Consider the following 18,086-nt stretch of genomic DNA (forward strand, 5'->3'; position numbering starts at 1 on the left):
AATTCAGATTGGTGAACCAACACTTCATTGGTGTTTCTGCCCAGTCTCTGAACTGAAACCACTACGCAGAGGAAGCAGCAAGTTTAGTGGATACCTCTCTTCATCTGACGAAAAAAAATTCTGAGACTATGCATGTTGCATGTTTTTAGCAGCTATTTTCTGACATGAGAAATTCTCTTTTGGTTTACATAGTTTCAAGGTCTGATCTTTCTCTTTTTTCTGGCTAGTATTGCTGGAGGGGCTTGTTTGGTGAGTTGGTTTCTGAGCCTGCTTTCCTTTCCCTTCCATTTCAATTATGTCTTCTCCATCACATCCACTATTCACATCAGGGATGCAATTTTCTGAAGTATTTTCTTCTTTCTCCATTCATTCAGGGCTCCCTTCAAAACACTTCTTAAAGTCTTTAAAGTCAACAGATAAACTCTGGGTACCCTGTGTGCTATGGAGACTCTCTCTGGCTTCCACTTCTTGCTTCCAAGGACTGAACAATTCAGATTTGTAGGAAATTTTACAACTTTCCTCAAGATCACAGGTCACCTGTTGTTAGGCTTTGTCATTCTGCATTTCTTCTCTTCTAGCTCCCCCTCTAAAGATGTTTTGGTGATACTTTTCATCATCAACATCTTTATCCAGGCATTTGGTTTTACTTACGCTTTTTGGCAGAATTTGCTTGTTTCCCCAATGTTTTTTCACGTTGCATTCTTCTAGAGATATTGTGAAAATTTCAGCCACAGCAGAAGGCAACTTTCCATGAAGAAGTTCAGTAGCTCTGTCATAAAATCCTCCTTCTGCAACAATGCAAAGACCATCAGACCAAAGATCGGTATTCGTCTCACAGAAACTCAAACTCCTCACTTTCTTCCCAGTGGTGAAAGCTGTTATGTGGCATCTTCCAGATGCAAACAAGCTGAGTTGGAGCTTCTTCCTCATTAAGATTTCAACCACAGAAGCATGAAATGTCTTCACTGGTAGAGTTATAGCGTGTTCGTCCATGAGAAAAAAGGTTTCCTCATCCTTGGTTTCCTTACTTGTCTCATCATTGGGTAACTTCTCAGAACAAGGGGGAAGCAGTCCTGCTGCATGATGACTTGGGGTACACCTGAGCAAAGTGAAACTGTCCTCTAGAGTATTTGCCCTCTGTGGTCCAAGGGTGACCTGATGATAGCAAATGAGAAATGTTTCAAACTGAAAAATATATGCTAAAGTACATTACTAATTATAATTTATTTTTTCCTTCATCCACAAAATACTCCATTACAGATTGATAAGGAAAAAAATCATACAAAGGGTTTTCCAATTATCTAAAGTCTTGCAACAAGAGTAAGGTTACAAATTAGGTGTGAGTAAGTAAATAATCTTCTTAGTGCACACCTGTATTCACCTCGTAAAGCATCTGCAGTAGTTATGATTTGAAACTACTTTTATATTCACCTTTAAATACACCAACTCTTCATTTTCTTTCCAGTTTCACATGTTCCCTGTGCACAAAGACAGCAAGAACAGCGATAACTTTTCTTCTCACCTGCTCAGTCTCAGCTAGACCAGCAACTTTCGCAAAGGCACTGGAACTACATTCCAAAACAGGTACAAGTTCTTCTGGTAGCTCTTCCATCTGCTTCCGTCCATCACAGCTACAGGCTGGTGCTTCTGTTATGGTAAAGCACTGCACAAATGTAATGGCACTCCCAGATAGTCACACAAAAAACAAACCCAAAACCATCCAAGTAGATGTTTTGAATAGAAAAATATTTAAGTGAGAGTATGCTCAAAATTACCTTCTCTACCAGCAGCATACACCACCACTGATACAGATACAAGCATGATGATAAACATGAAAATGAGCTTCATAAAATCCCCATAAATATTGAGGTCTACAACAAGGTGTATTTGGGGTTCATGGTTTCCAGTTCCCAAAGCATTTAGAAATAGAAAATACAAAATTACAGTGGGCAGGTGAAAACTTATGGATGAAATTTACAGGTTAAAATTACTCAGTGCAGGTCCACATTTACACACACTAAAATTTGCTATAAAATTCCCATTAATTTATGTTGGAAGAATTTACCCGATAAAATCTACCAAGAAAAAAGCTTTCACATGGTTTGGTCTGAAGAGCAAATCTATCTACTGCATGGCATTCCCAAATACTATATTTCATCCAGGACATATAAAGTACCCCCTCACCTCTGTAGTTTCGTGGCAGTTCTGGGTTATCTTGTGAAAGCTCATATCTAAATAGTGGCAAACAGTTATCATTTCACCTTCCCCAGATACAGTTTACAGATTAGGAGGATTTTCAAAGGGTTTAGGGTTTACACCTTCTAAGTCATAGATGAATGAAATCATCTTCACTTTAATGGTGCAAAAATGAAAGCAAAACCTCAGATTTCTTTGCATACCAGACTCTTTATCATGGAGCAGCACAACTGGAGTTTGAGTAGCTCTGCTTTTGTGCGAATCCAAGACTGATCTCCATTTCAGATTCTGAACTTCATCCTGAATTAGATCTCCATTCTTAATGGGAAAAGAGGGAGGAGAAGGAAAAAAACCCACAGGTTATATACATATATATGGTGTTTGTGATATGAAAAACAGGAATATAAATTTTCTTTGCCATTTTGCATTCAAAATACCCGTTATTTCATTAGAACTGCTATTGTTTCACACAATTTTCTAATTTCAACATTTTCCAGTAAATGTTATAATTCTAAACTTTCCTATAGTTTTCCCCAATGTGCTGGTTTTGCACCACACCTTCATACTTTACAAAGCAGTAAGGAAGAAAATCTGAGTCATAAGCGTGTTATGTGTCAGATCACAGGTGGAACAGTGACTAAATTATACGGCCATCAAAAAAGACAAAAGAAAGTTCAATCAGGTAAGGAATAAGACTAATAGTTCAGTGCCCAACTACAAAGACAATTGTTCCTAGGTTGGAAGAACTCAAAGTGGAATAATCATTCCAAACAAAATTTTGTTTGTCCATTGATAATTTAATTGCTGATTTCATATTCTGTTCTTTACATTTGAGTCCCTGATTGAATTTGAAAATTTTGACATTTCCTGATGCAAAGCAGATACCCCTATTGCTTGATAACAGTAGATCACACTTCACATGCACTGTGCTCATTTTCAGAGAACAGATGAATCAGATTTGATTGTCTCAACAAAACACGATTGAGACAGTAACCAAAACAGCTACACCACAGAAACCAAGCCAACACAGGCACTTTTGTCTTCCTGCACTGCTCTGCATCAAACACCAGAAGAAAATAAATCTGGTCCCTTTGCACTGAGCTGCAATTTTAAAATACAAATGGATGGGAAAGGCAATGACTTCCAAATCTTCAGGTCCTAGTCAGTCAGAAAGGGCTGCTAGTTTTCCACAGGATCACCATTGAGAATAATTTTTATTTCAACCCAAGTCAGCTGCCTCACTGTTGTGCTCTATTAAAAGATCTTGACTGGGATGCACAACTTAAGTGAAAACCATAACACTTCCAAGATTTCTTCTCTTATTTTCTCAGTAATATTGACTAATAGAAGGGTTTGGGTTGAAAGGTACCTTAAAGGTCATCTAGTTTCAATCACCCTGCCATAAGCAAGGCCACCTTCTACTAGACCAGGTTGCTCAGGCCCTATCCAACCTCGTCTTGAACACCCCCAGGGGTAGGGCATCTACAACCTCTCTGGGAAACCTGTTTTAAACCAATGCAAATTCCTTGAAACACAATTATTCCTTTCCTGCACCTTTTCATTTATTTCTTTACAGATATCAATTCTTGATTGATACGTGGGTACTGTCAAAAGAAAGTTACACAAAATGAGGTATAAGATACAATGCTCAGGTGGCAGAACATCACACTGAAAAAATCAAGACCTCAGCTGTCATGTGAAAGCTGCAGAAAGGTGCATTGCTTTGTTTTTTCATACTTTTCCCTCACCTTCAACAGACACCCCTAATGTTCACATCTAGAAACCAATAAGTCAACACACAGCCACGTGTAACAAGCTGCTTTTTGGTGCATGTTCATTTCTCATTCAGGCATATACTGCAACTGGAATACTGCAGACAGGATGCTGATACTGAGTCTGGAAATTCCAATTCTCTACAAGATTTACGTGACTACATTCCACCATGAGATGCAGTTCCTCCCTTGGTGTTCAGCCTAATTGGATCTTGTATTGCACACAATTTCTCATTTTTATAGCTGTTGATGGAGTATGATGAGCTCAAATAGGATTTTTCTTGTCACTACTTTGGCTTAAATACTACAAGGTCGAGGTAATGAGACTGAGAAATTCTATTTTAATACATGCTGGTTTTACAGAAAAACACCAGATGTCTCCCTCCTCCTTTTATCATAGATATTGAATTTTTTTTCCCTGCTATCTCAAGTAATTTTCTATTAGAAAAATGCAAATGTTCTTGTAGGACAAAAATAGGAAGAAGAGACAACCATAAATGCAGAAGGGACAAGATTTGATGCTGCTGATGCTATACACAGCATTTAAAGAACACTATCCACTCTGCAGCAGAGTAAACATAAATGAGGGCCTGTTCATTTATACCAAAGACTGGGTAACTGAAACTCTAACTTCCTATGACACCAGAAATGTAAATTAATATTTAGAAAAGTAATGGTTAGAAAACTCCATGTAGGGGAAAAAAATAGGCCTTTATTAGAGCACAGCATAGAAAGAGTCCTGTTTCTTGATACTTCTTGGATTTGCCTCAGGCAATTAGTTGTGTATCTTGCTTGACATCTTTAAATAACTCAACTTTTTTTTTTCTCCTTCTCTCAGTTTTATCAAACCAATGGTAAGTTTTCACTACTCCTCTGGCTCTGAAGGCACTCACTCCTCTTGATTTTAGCTGTGCAGTACCCTCATAGTGCATTTGTTTGTTGTACCTATTTACAACTCAGTGCAAGTCCCTCAAGAAGTATCTTAAAATATATTTAAACCGTATTCTTCATTCAAAAGGAAAAGTGAATACACTAGTTAAAGTAACTATAGCAATGGCTCAGGGTAAGCAGTTGGTGTTTCTGCCACCTTGGGGCAGTTACTGAGACGTGGGGTGAGGTGCAGCTTCCGAGCTGTCCTCAGAGGTCATCCATGTGCAGCTGGTTATTGCAGGATGATCTCACCCCTCTCTCACAGACACAACCTCCTGAAGCTCACTGCATTGGGACTGTAGAAACACTAATGGGATAAAATCACCAGGCCTGCAAAAGTGCATTCAACTACCAGGTTAAAAAAAATTGTCTATATTTGCTCTAGCTTTATGGATACAAGATCCTCTCTAGCTTCTCCCAGTTCTGGAAGTACTCACAGTCTGACTGACGTCCAATATAAAAGGGTTTTGTTCATGGCTATTACCTCTTGGTTAACAGCAGTTAAAATCAGGAGAGTTCTTGGGATATCAGGTCACAATCTGAATGAGGCATAGCTGATCTCATTTTAAATAAAGTCTCAGAATAAAAATACCCTGCACCTCAGTGCATGAAGAATAAAACTTTGTTTGAGCCCACTCTGTGAAAAGAATTGTTCCTTGTCAGCAAAATGAATTGGCAAAAGCTGAATGCCATATTACAGCATGAGCAGAGCTTTCCCATGCAGAGCTGGAGTGAAGTGCTTGAAGCAAACAAGTCCTATTCAGTGTATTCAGGGCATATCACAATGCTACAGAGCCACAAACCATTGACTATCTCAGCTCATTCCTGGTCATGAATGCCACATCCATCTTCCCTTGTTTACCATTATCCAGAAAATCTCACAAACAAGATTTATTGTCAAGAGTGCATTTTGCTCCAGCATTTGGGCATGAATAACATGCAAAAACTCATCCAACCATATGTGTCCTCCTCCACTGAGTGGTGTCCACAAGGTCTCAGAAGTTCTTCTGGGCTCTACTTTTAGTGCCAATTGAGACTTTTTGCCATGAGCACATCACTTCAAAGGTTAAGGAAAAAAGGTTTGTTGAGTGTCCTCAGTGTGCACCTAACAAAAGCTCTGATGTGATGAAGCTCCGATTACTGATTCTTCTGGGTGTGAAAGAGACATTGGGAAGTACTAATTAATAAACAATAATAAGAAAAAAGAATCAGGCAGGATAAAGCCTTACACTTGTATCTTGGCTGTACCTCTAATGACAGGTGTAATCCAAGGTGATACAAAGATAAAAACTAATTACATTTTGCATTATTTTTACTTACCAGTTGACTTACCAGGTTAACCCTGTTGTCCCCATCCACCAATCTTGTAAGTTCAGAGTCTTTTTCTTTACTCCTTTTCAACTTCACAGTACATTGATCTTTCAAAGTTCTGTTTTCATCTAAAAGCTCTTCCACTTTTTCCTGTAGTTTGATTTCAGATAATTTTAAACTATAGACGTGACGGTGAGATTCTTCCAATTTTGTTCTGAGAAAGTCTTCAGAGTTCTGAGAGAACTGCAGTTCAGTCAGCAGGTCTGCCTGTTCTCTTCTAGTGTCCTCTTCTTTTTCCCTCAAGGACTTCAGTTTTTGCTGAAATGCCTTGAGGTGGCTTTTCACATCATGCTCCACATTTTCAATACAAGTCTTCCACTCCATTTCTTCCACACCAGGGTGTTTAAAGCCCTGAGTCCCACTGCACAATGACTGCAGCTTCTGCTGGAGGTGCTGCACCATTCCCTCTTCTAACTTGGATGTCAAAAGAGCAATATGGGCATTAAGATCTAGGACTTGCTTTTCCAGCCTAGATACCTCACCCTGAAGGTAACAGTCCCTTTTCCTCAGTACTTCTGTCTGTTGTCTCTGCCTTTGTTTGTAGTGCTCAAAATATTCTGACTGGCTTTTTATTTCATCCTCTTTCGTCTTCAGCTGCTCCTGAAGCCAACGCAATTTTTCCTTGTGCTTCTTTTCTGACTTCTTTTGGTTTTCAACCTATCATTTCAGTGAGATGTACAGTTAACATCTTAATATTAAAGCTCTTGTTCCCTTATAATTTTTCTTATTTTAGTGATAATTATGCCCTTGTTTTCTGAAAACTCAGGAATGACATAAGTAGAATTTTTTAAAAGCCAGTAAAATACTGCATTTAGAGCAAAAATAACCTGTTTAGTCATTTCAGCCATCACTGAAACATCTCAGTAGGAAACAAAAAAACCAAACTCATCAACATCTGCAACTACATGACATACAGGAAATTTTTAAACACATTTTTGCATGTTCTAGTACATATTAAATCAAAATGAACCTTAAAACTGTAATTCATATATCCAGCTCTGATTTACACAGTGACAGATCCTTAACACTGACAGTACTGTAGCACTGGGGTGTTACAGGCAGAGAAGCTGTGGTTCTGTTATAAAAAACAGGACATACACTTTCCAGAGCCCAGGATTTTTCCCTTTGCTTTTCACCATACCTATCATCTGTCAGCTCCTCTTATGAGACTCCTGAAAAAGGAGAAAGAACAGATGTCCTTTGAAACAGTTTGAGAAAGACTTTGGTATTTTCCTTTGCACTACAGTGTGTGAACACAGAGACTTAGAGGTGAAAGATGCCAAAGAAAGGCAGAGAGGCTTTCATGAGTCCCGTACTGCCCTTACTTTAAGCAGAGTAAGAGCCACCAGTATCACAGGGACATTGCAGCAACTTTGAAGCAAGACTGAAGGCACGGAGACATGAAGGAATGACTTTGGTTTTTCAAGGGCTTCTTTAGATCAGTCACTTTGATCATCAGTACTTTCCTCTCTGAGGTATTCACTGGCAAGGACTGGTCAGAAGGAACACTAGGCTGAAAAGTCAGGTAGATGTGGGCTAGTATTTTGTTTTGTTAACTCTTGATGGGAATATATGTATACGTTTCCCAAGTCTTCAAAAATACATTTCACTTTTAATTACAAAAGCATAGACTATTCTTCATTCTTGTGAATCTTGCCACTAGTGTCCTGTTACTCAACTTTAACCTAAAATGATGAGAAAATGAAAGTATATTTTATGATAAACAGAATCAAAAGACATTGTTTCACTGAAGCCTGTTCCTGAAAATCTCTCATTCCTTCTCCATTTTCACGAATCCATTGAAAGAGCAAGCTAGGTAAAAATGTTTGTTGTATAGGGCTCAAGAGATAAAATCTGGCCTAAGAAGAAATATAGCCCAAGAGATAAAATCTGACCTAAGAAGAAATACACTGAGTGAGTCCTAAGGAGAAAGTAAGAAGGGGAGCATAAATTTGATCAGGGACCTGAATGAGAGAAATAACAGCAGTGCCATCAAAACCAACAGAGAAACAGAAAGCTGGGAGAAAAAAAAAATCTAAAAATTCTTATGACTTTTTTGGTTGTAGAAAAAGAGAAAGGCTGAGATGATTTGTTGCTTAAAAACAGAGGTCACTGGAGATGAGCTGGACTTATAAATTACTACCACAAAGAGGAAGTAAACTAGGTCATTTGCAACAATATCCCCTCACCAAGCTGATCAGGTCCTCCTGAATGTCTCGCAGTTTCCCTTTAATGCGCACATTGGCATTTTCAACCTGGTCCAGCTTTGCATACAATCGATCAATCATCACAAGAAGTGTTTTGTGTGACAGCTCCAGCTCTTTCATCCTGTGAGAGAATGAACATTTTGGCTAAGTAAATACCACAATACAGTTCCAGGTGGATAAGCAGCCACAAGCAATGCATCGATTTATCTTTATTTTTGTATTTGTCTCCCAAAAATAAAATAGTAACAAATTTTTGATCACTTATATAAGAAACACTTAATTCTTAAGAAGTCTACTGGGTTTGCACATTATGCACCTTTCTGGTGACTTAATAGGAATATCATAAGCAAACACATTTACAGGATTTTTATTCAATGGAGTTTGGCATGCTATAAGAAGTAACAACTTACCATAATGACAACCACAACACTTCAGTCCCTGCATGTACCTGATCATAGGACTATTGTAGGTTCACAGTCAGTGAAGTCAATTTTTATGACAGTAAATGTTTCCCATCAAAATTAACATTACAGGCAACCTACAAGTACCTATGTTTTAGGAGATGAAGTGAAAATATCTCACTTGCAACATGCCTTCAGTGGGTACGAAAACCTACAGTGCAAAATTGTATTGACTTTGTCTGCAAAGATGGATGATGACAAAATAATGGTTGGCTTTGCCTGTTGCTAGTCAAATGGTGGCACAAAATCATGAAGTGTGATATGAAAATATTTTTTAAAAGTTTAATTATTATTTTGAAAGAAAGCCTATTGTTAAAAAATTTCTGATGAAATTCCTTGATGAATTCAAAGCAATTAAAAATTACACAAGTAAGTGTTTTAATGCCATTTAAATTTCCTATCCTTTTTAATTTTGACATTCTTTAGAACAGTGCTGTTGCTGACTACCAAAACCTTATTATTCTAGTCAAATGTATAATTAATGCTTAATGACACCTTCATCTACTGTAATGATCAGCATTAATACACTGAATTAGATGAATCTTTCTGAAACAAGGAACTTTTTTTACATGAAATTCCAAATTAATTCTTATTTTAAAAGGATAGGAATTTGCACCACCTGAGTATTTAAGAATGAAACATCCTGAGAAAGCTGCCTGGTTATTTGTAACAATATGTTAGACTATGCCGTAAATCTTGCTGAAAAAATAATTCTTAAAAAATTTTTATTTCATGTATATTCTGACAGCTATAAAAACCACAAAAAGTCTTTCTTTTTGCTGGTTCTGCATTTATCATTTGACAACCAGTACACAGGGCAAAGTGAAGAATACATCTGTCACATAACAATAAATTTTAATGCAAATCCTCCTTTCATTTACCTGTTTTTTAGGATGGAATCTGACTCCATGTAGTCCTCTAGAACACCTTTCAGTTGTTGCTCTGACTTTTCCAGCTCTTTTATTCTGTGGTTCAAATTCTCTTCTCCAGCACTGTTTACATTTTCTTCGGGTGTGCCTGCATCTTCTAATTCCTGGAAAACCCAGGAAGTAGCAATTTTAACACTGAAATTCAGGATACCAAATCCTTCATTACTGGGCATTCTAATACAGTAACAAAATTCTTGTTCTCTTCCAGATGAAGGATCCATGATGAAAAAAAGTCCAAATTGGGTTCTCAATGTACTACAGTCTAAGCATGCAATAAGAGTCTAAGCCTCTGATGATCAAATGAACAGTCCTTCTTGATTCAACACATTTATTATTTATGAGAAAGTCTCATTTCATTAGCCACATTAGTATGTATGAAGGGAGCTGACGTTCACAGCATGAGATCCTCATAAAAGATTCAATTAGACTAATTAATAAAGGAATTAGGCATCAAAGTTTTGAAAAGAGAATAATCTACTAAACATGGGAGTTCATAAAACTGAGTGTGTTTATTTTGGATAAATGTATTACATTATTATTGTTCAAGACAGAAGACTAAAGAAAAGATATTTCCTATTCTAAAGCCTTTCTGTAACTATTTCAGAGAAAACATTCTGTTTACTTAATTGGTGTTTTTGAATTCTATATGCAGTATTTTACTTATGTCTACTTCACCTCTCACAGGTCATGAAACCATAGCTGAAAGAAATTTTCAAATTTGGGCTTGAGAAGGCAAGCAAAGGTTGGTTCTTCTCTTTTGCCTCTTTTAGTCATAGATCTAAAAATTCTTCAGAAACTCACTTCAGTAAGTACAGTCCTATAACTGTGTCCTGGTTTCTGCTGGGACAGAGATAATTTTCTCCTTGGAAGCTGGCACAGTGCTGTTTTTGGATTTAGGATGAGAATAATGTTGACAACACTCTGATGTTTTGGCTGTTGCTCAGTAATGCTCACCCTACGTCAAGGACTTTTCAGTGGCTCATGTCTGTCGGTGAGGAGCTGCACTAGGAGCCAGGAGGGAGCACAGCTGGGACAGCTGATCCAAACTGTCCAAAGGGATATTCCACTCCACAGAGCTTCATGCTCACTAATAAACTAAAGGGAATTACCCAGAAAGGGACTGATCTCTGTTCAGGAACTGGCTGGCCATTGGTCAGCAGGTAGTGAGAAATTAGCGTGAAGAACACTTGCTTGCCTCGAGTCCTGTTAAATTCTCTCTCTCTCTCCTTATAATTACAATTATTAGAATTAGCATATTATTATAGTAATATTTCATCTCAATTATTAAACTGTTAACACCCTGTTAACACACTGTACCCCTCCCCAACTCTACGGTAGATACCAATATACAGCAGACAGTAAGACTGCAACGATCCATTTTCCAAAAGTACAAATCCTGCTAGCTCAGCACAGAAAAAAACCCATCATAAATGCAATGGACAATGTCAGCCCAATCAGCCAGTTTTCTTGAGAAAACTGTCACATGTAAATTACAATGAAATAACAAAACACATAACAAAATAAGGAAATGAAACTGTTCATACCTTCTCTGCTTTGTAAAAAGACCCACTCCGGTCGGTGCAGTGCGCTTATCATGGCAGCCACATGCTCTGACTATCCCATGTTTGTGCTCGTAGTTCCATATTCAAATAGTGATGAGCAAATCTGTGTCTATGAAAAGTGTTTCTTTGCCAAGTGAATCCTTGTTCCCTCATTGGCACCAGGTTTGATTATCTCAAGCTCTGTTTACCTCCTGTTGTGGTCCATTGCTTTTGAGTGATGCTAGAACTCTCTCTTGCAGTGAAGGCCTTATTTTTCCACATTCTGTCATCACACTGCTAAAAGCCTTAATTAAAATATGAACAATTTCTATTTGAAAATATGATTATCTAAATGCTTGTTCCTTTTGAACAATATATTGTAAGCAACACACGTTCTTCTGGGGATTGAGATTCCAGACTTTTGCATGATCCTTGTTTCCAAGGTAAATTGTGCTTTCTACCAGGGTTATTCCAACCCTGACATCAGCCACAGTTTGCTGCATGTGACTGAATTAATCTCATGGAGTGTCTCAGCTCCTTCTGCAGGTAGATGCTCTTGTCCAGTGATTCTTTGCGCAGAGTACTTCTCTTCAGAACCTGATAATTATCTGAGAAAAGAGGCTGCTTCTGAGGCTGATTCCCTTGCCTTCAACAGCTTTCTCTGTCCTTCCTTAGGTGTTCATTGCCTTATGTTATTTTTGTCAATCATAACTTCCACTTCATGTATTACTGTAATCAGCTAATTCATATTGGAGTTCAGTGTGTCCATGGTAGTAAACTTGTTTCTCTGTGGCTTTCTACACAAATATGATTTTCAAGAAAATGTGAGGGAGGAGAAAGTTATCTTCTAGTCTTGTGCTCTTAATGTTTTCATCTTGCCTCAACATTTCAGAAATAATTAAAATTAGCTATTTCTTCATATTGCCTTTCCAGTTCTGAAACACTGAATTGCTTTTCCCTCCTTGAAAGAGTAGCATTTTTTCATTTTCTAACCATTCTCTTAAAAAAGTCTTTGCAACTTCCAGTTTTTCAGTGTGTGCTTCACCTCAATTTTTTTCTTGACGTTCATGTGGTCAATGACTGTTTGTCTACCTCTGCTGGTTGAGGTTGTGCCATTTTTGCTTCCTGGTAGCTAATGATGATGTTTTTTTATCTCACCTGAGAGGATGCCATGATTTCCAAATATGCATGTTCAACTACTTCTCTGCTTATCACATTTATCTACATGCCCATTTCTCCAAGTCCTTCCTTCCTCTTGAAGAGATAACTGAGCACAGCACATCATGCATTCTCTTTGACCTCTCAGGCCACCATGCAATCTGTAATTTTCCCAGAGCTGTCCTTATGAGACATTGCCTTACTTTTCAAGAAACATTCAAAGAATCATATTTCCCACACAGTTCTCACCCACTTTAAAGTTTTCATACTTCAATCTACCATCTTGCCTTTCTCCAAATCCCTTCCTTTCTGCACCTGTGGATTTCCAACTTAAGAATTTAATCTGAATTTTACCACTGCAGGGTTGTAAATCTTTATTTGTTTCCAACTTTGAACAATTTGCTTCCTGTCAGCTATTTACTATAGGCAACTTAATGTCAAACACTTAGCTTTTTTAATATAGATACTAAAAAGGAGTTCCTGTGTTTCTTGGGTGAAATGCAAACCACATTTGTTGAAAGCATGCAGTATGGAGACAAAAATCTCAGTACTGTAAGAAAACCATTTGGTAGATAACAGTTCACATAGCAGCCAGTAATTGCACTTGTATTTTTTCTGCTGTTTGGTTGGTGTGAGAATATAAGTTCTGTTTATATCTTTTTTCAGTGTTTATGATGTGCTGGTCCTTATTTGATTGTGAAATCATTCCAGCTCGAAGCCATATCTTAAAAAAAATCTCTAATTTTAAGTTCAAATAATTTGCAGCTTCAAATATTATGCAAACTGCTTTATGAAAAAATGCACCAATTTAAAGCTGCTTAATAAATATTTTCTGTATTTTTGCACGTGGACTCAGCTTTTCACTCCATAGGGTCTTTTAATAGCCTGTAATTGAAACAAAAACCAAAACAGAAAACAAAAACAACAAAGAGAAGTCTGCTGAGCTTCAGATAAAAACATAACTTCAGAAATACATGTTGGTATCAAACTAAATTCACAGACAGCACAATGCCTTTCTGAATGTTTTATATTACCTTCAGAATAACTAGAACCAAAATTACCATCAGTAAATCACCTGGTTTGCTTTGAAATAGTTAACAGTGTTGAAAAGTCCAACTATAATTAAGTATCTTAAAATTGGCTTTTCTGTGTTAGATTACTCAGAGACAAATTCACCTCTGGCAAGATGAACTAAAGGACACTGCCCTTCACCCCAGCACCACAATGTGATGTGCACTCCTAGAAATCTCAAAAGCAGAGTAGTTGTGTGGCTACACAGTCATTACCCTTGTGTTATGTCCTCAAAATGCTTGTCACCAAGCTTGAATTTAATTACTAAAGTACTTACTGTTAACAAGAAGAGTAGCGCATTATATCAGCACAATGCATTTTCTGGAGGCTATTAACATTTGCAATTTCTTTTAATTCTTGCAAATTTCTTTATTTTTTTTTCTCTTTTATCTCTTTAATCCAAGGAGAACCCAAAATATTATCAGGTAATACCAGTGTGGAAAACTATCAATCCCTTGAATGCATAGTATGTCAAAACATTTTAAATGGAATTTTAAAAATGCTGGTGATTTCACTGTCTATTGTGTGTTTATAAGTATCTCTAGACTTGGCCAGTATATCTTTCAACATATTTAAAAATGAATGTATTCATCCAGATGTTAGCACCTCTAATTGGCACTGGTATAAAAACCTGGATGAAATTCCAAAGACAATAGTTTGATAATTTTTTTAACAGTACACTTTATCTTAACCTTTAGAAACTTATCTAAACCAAAATAACATTTGTTTCATCTGATCTCATCCAAAAATTCACTTCAAACTGTGTAAAGGTGAATAGTTTACCACAAGGCTTCACCTTTCTTCAAACACTTCTCTATAAGCATATACTCAATTTTTAACAAAATAAAGGAAATTTCAGAAGAAATCCTGAACATTCTGAAAAATATTGCTCAATTTCAACTACTTTTCAACTTCTAAAAATCAAAGGAAAGCTCCTGCACTTTTAAGAAAACAATAATACCTGAGAATTACATTCCACCCATCTGCATCTGTTACCATTTTATTGAAAAAGAAAAAGCATATGCAGCAATGCTTGTAACGAAAGCCCCGAGCAAGTTCCAAAGAGCATCAACAGAAATATGATAACTGAATATATTGAACCTGAATAAACCCTAGGAAGAACCCATAATAATACAGGTCTGATTTCTCAAAAGTACTTGAGATCTGGGCAGAAAAAAATATTGTTTCATACTAAAAATAGAGTCTTGGAGTAACTATTGTCATCATTCCTTTTTCATCACACACTACTGACAGCAGTTTCAAAGATGTTGATTAAACTCCCACTATTAGGAGATTTCTTGAAGACAATTCATAACAGATTACAAAGAAGAAAAAGCTTGGAAATTTTGTAGAGGTAAAAGCATTGTGTACATCAGGTTAAAAACATAAAACAAAAAACAAAAAGCAAAAAACAGAAACAAAACCCAAAAAAACCAACAGTAACAATAGAAATACTGTATAATATTCAATAGCTTTAAAGCACAGTTTAATCCTTAAACACTTAGGCTGTTGAGCCACCATCCTTCCTGAAAGGCAGTGTGGAACTTGCATAATTCCAGGGAAGAGGACTGGACCCATTTTTTAAATTACATTTCCCTTTTGTTCTCTGTGAAAGGTGAGTACTGGCACTATGGCTCCTGCTACAGCTGAAGAAATTCACTGCCTTTTGCAGCTGAAAGGATCAGGACACTGTGGAAAGACAGTGAAAATGATGGCAATGTCTCAAGAGAGAGCCACACACTTTTATCCTCACCCTTTCCATGCTGTGTCATTCACATTGCAACCTTCAAATCTCCTCATAAAAGGGACAATTTGTTATTCTTTCCAAAGTTATTTCATGGCATCAAGGATCAAAATCAGCTCCTTATTTTGCATGGGTGGTTATGCTCACAGGGCTTCTTAGAAAACAAAACTTAAGCCAAACATTGTCATTTCTCCATCCAGCATGACAGAAGGCAGGAACCTAGAGCAATATCTGAACTTTCAGACAAAATATATCTGCTCTGCAAGAATGTAAAGCATTCACTGCAATTATGGTAGTCTTTGATTACAAAATCATTTCTCACTGAAAACCCAATGACTTTATGCAGAAATCTACGAAGGAAAGTATCCTGACTGAACGTTACAGATGACTCTTCCTCCCAGTGCAGGTAAAACCTGTTTGCCCTTCCTCATGGTTTCAGAATCTTACAAACAATCCCCAAAACATGGCAAAATCTAGGAGACAAAAATTGAGTACAAAGAAATGTAAAGAATACCAACCACATGTCTCGGCTCAGTTGTGTCATCAAGGCCACAGAATGAATGCTAGTGAAAAAAACAAAAAAAGGAACAAAAACTATAACATAAGATCAAAAGAAAATGAGGAAAAAAGAAAAGAAAGAAGATGTAAGATATGTAATATGAAATCCAGTGACATTACAGCAGTTAATCTTACATCATTAATTGAGTTGATCTGAAAGAAAGACACAGTAAACCAATCTTACTCTAAAAAGTAGTAAAAAGATCAGTATTTCAGGGTAGTTTTACAATGGCAAAATCTGTGGATTTTTTAACTTCATATATATTATGTCTGGCTTTGTGATTCACTTGAAGAAGTACTTATAATTACACACACTAAAGCTTTCCTGAACCAAGACTTACCAAGCCAAGGGCACACCTAAATGCAACTGAAATAGCAGAAAATGAGCTATGAGAAGAGCACAACATGCTTAAACAGCACTTGTTCCTAATATATCCCACAGATTAAAACTGAGATTTTATATCATTCTTCTGTATAGCCTCTAGAAACAGGAAGGACAGTTTGCTATAGAATCTACAGGGCAGAAATACTGTAATCCTTATGTTCTGATTTGACAGATTTTTATGCAAAACTTACAAATTGAATCCCCTCCTAAAGGAAAATGAAAAGTCATGCTCATGACAGAGTAACCATAAGTTGTGCATCACCCTTAGCTACCACAAGGCTCAGCTATAAATGCTGCTATTCCTTCAAAAGCATGACTTCTCTCCACAAGAAATTATTGTGCTCAGTATCAGTAGCATGTAGGTATCAGTCTGCACCCTTTAACACATTAAACCTTTAGAAGAACAATGAGATAAAATTATTTTTAAATTATTACATTTAAAATTATTATATTTAAAATTATTTAAAAATTATACAGTAAAATTATTCACTGATTCCCTGACAACACAATCTTCCATTGGGCCATCAGAATGGGATTTAATCCCTATTACATTTAAAAATAATTTAAATGTAATGGGGACAGAAGGAAGTCCTCCACCCATCCAGAAGTTGAAGGTTAATAGAAAGAGATGAAGCTTTTTTGAGGTCTCTTGCTAATGTAACATTAAAGCAAAGAGGATGTTAATCATTTTAACTCATTACCAGCTTTCTGCTAAGCTTGTGATTAAGCTCTTTCTTTTCCAGTGCTTTTCTGCATCCATCCGGCTGATGCACCAGCAGAGATAATGCTATTTTCCATTGCCAAAATTATCAGTCTGGCTAATCCTATACCTGCTCTGTAAACTGTAAAGGCAATGCCTTAAAGGCTTCCAGTTTGGCAATAGCAACATCTAGAGATGCTGATTTTTTAGAATAGGTGGATAAACAGTAATATTTGAAATAATTAATATGTACAAGTATTGTCTATCCCTGAACACTTCTCTGCTTGGAGGAGTTAAGTGTGGCACCCAGACAGATATCATAGTCTGAAAAGAGCAGGACGAGGTACACCAGAGGGGAGACAACAACTGTGGGAGCAGGAGGGGCCAAGGAAGATGCTGAGGGAGTTGGAATAGTTGCTGGAAGTGCAACTGGGAGGACAGCCATGTCCTGAAAGCAGATGAAGGGATGCTGAGATCAGAGAAGGGTGAGGAAGAAACTTTTCCATACCCAGTGAGCTGCTCCCCAAAGCTTCTCTCTGTTCTGCAAACCCCACTGACCCCTTTCAACTCCCTCCAGAGTCCTGCAAAAGCCTTCCTTTTGCCCTTTTACCCCATTCTCATCCAAAGAGAAAAAAACCCAATGACTGAAAACTCCACTAATGTGTCCATTCAGCCCAGCAGTAGGTTTATGCAGGATTACATATCCATAAATGCTGAAGAAAATGAACGTGGGATGTGACTCATGCTGGGATCTAGACACTGGTTCAGTAAAAGTAACATAACTAAAATACTCTGCTGGGTTCTAGACAAAGCATTGTCAGTCCATCCTCTGCAGAACAGCCTAAACTCCACAGATCTGGGAAAAACCTGAGCCCATAGTCCATGAAACTTGTGCCATCTCTTGCTTGGGAAACAGTGACACAAATGCATTTACTGTCTGAAACCTTGATCAGAGCTTCCTCTTCTTAAAAAAAAAAAAATGGATCCATTATATTAGCCTGTTTCTCTATTATAGCAAGTATTCCTTAACTGTAGTGTTTCACAGCCACTTCACTAATTTTGT

General features: G+C 37.2%; 2 protein-coding genes across 2 annotated transcripts in view; both read right to left on the reverse strand.

The window, feature by feature from the left end:
• The window catches only part of C4H4orf50 (chromosome 4 C4orf50 homolog), an 86,978-nt gene extending 75,024 nt beyond the window's left edge, over positions 1-11,954 (reverse strand). Inside the window, exons 1-7 of the mRNA XM_058839047.1 lie at positions 11,411-11,954; positions 9,819-9,970; positions 8,459-8,597; positions 6,231-6,926; positions 2,400-2,514; positions 1,523-1,647; positions 652-1,155 (exon numbers count right to left, since the gene is read on the reverse strand). Coding sequence (XP_058695030.1) covers positions 652-1,155; positions 1,523-1,647; positions 2,400-2,514; positions 6,231-6,926; positions 8,459-8,597; positions 9,819-9,847 — 1,608 coding nt within the window. The 5' untranslated portion in view covers positions 9,848-9,970; positions 11,411-11,954. The remainder of the gene's footprint in view (positions 1-651; positions 1,156-1,522; positions 1,648-2,399; positions 2,515-6,230; positions 6,927-8,458; positions 8,598-9,818; positions 9,971-11,410) is intronic.
• Positions 11,955-13,021: 1,067 nt separating this feature from the next.
• JAKMIP1 (janus kinase and microtubule interacting protein 1) overlaps positions 13,022-18,086 on the reverse strand; it is an 87,563-nt gene continuing 82,498 nt past the window's right edge. The window contains exons 21-22 of the mRNA XM_058837416.1: positions 15,899-15,943; positions 13,022-13,450 (exon numbers count right to left, since the gene is read on the reverse strand). Coding sequence (XP_058693399.1) covers positions 13,418-13,450; positions 15,899-15,943 — 78 coding nt within the window. The 3' untranslated portion in view covers positions 13,022-13,417. The remainder of the gene's footprint in view (positions 13,451-15,898; positions 15,944-18,086) is intronic.

The sequence above is a fragment of the Poecile atricapillus genome, chromosome 4 (genome assembly GCF_030490865.1).
Source record: "Poecile atricapillus isolate bPoeAtr1 chromosome 4, bPoeAtr1.hap1, whole genome shotgun sequence".
Taxonomy (NCBI): Eukaryota; Metazoa; Chordata; class Aves; order Passeriformes; family Paridae; genus Poecile; species Poecile atricapillus.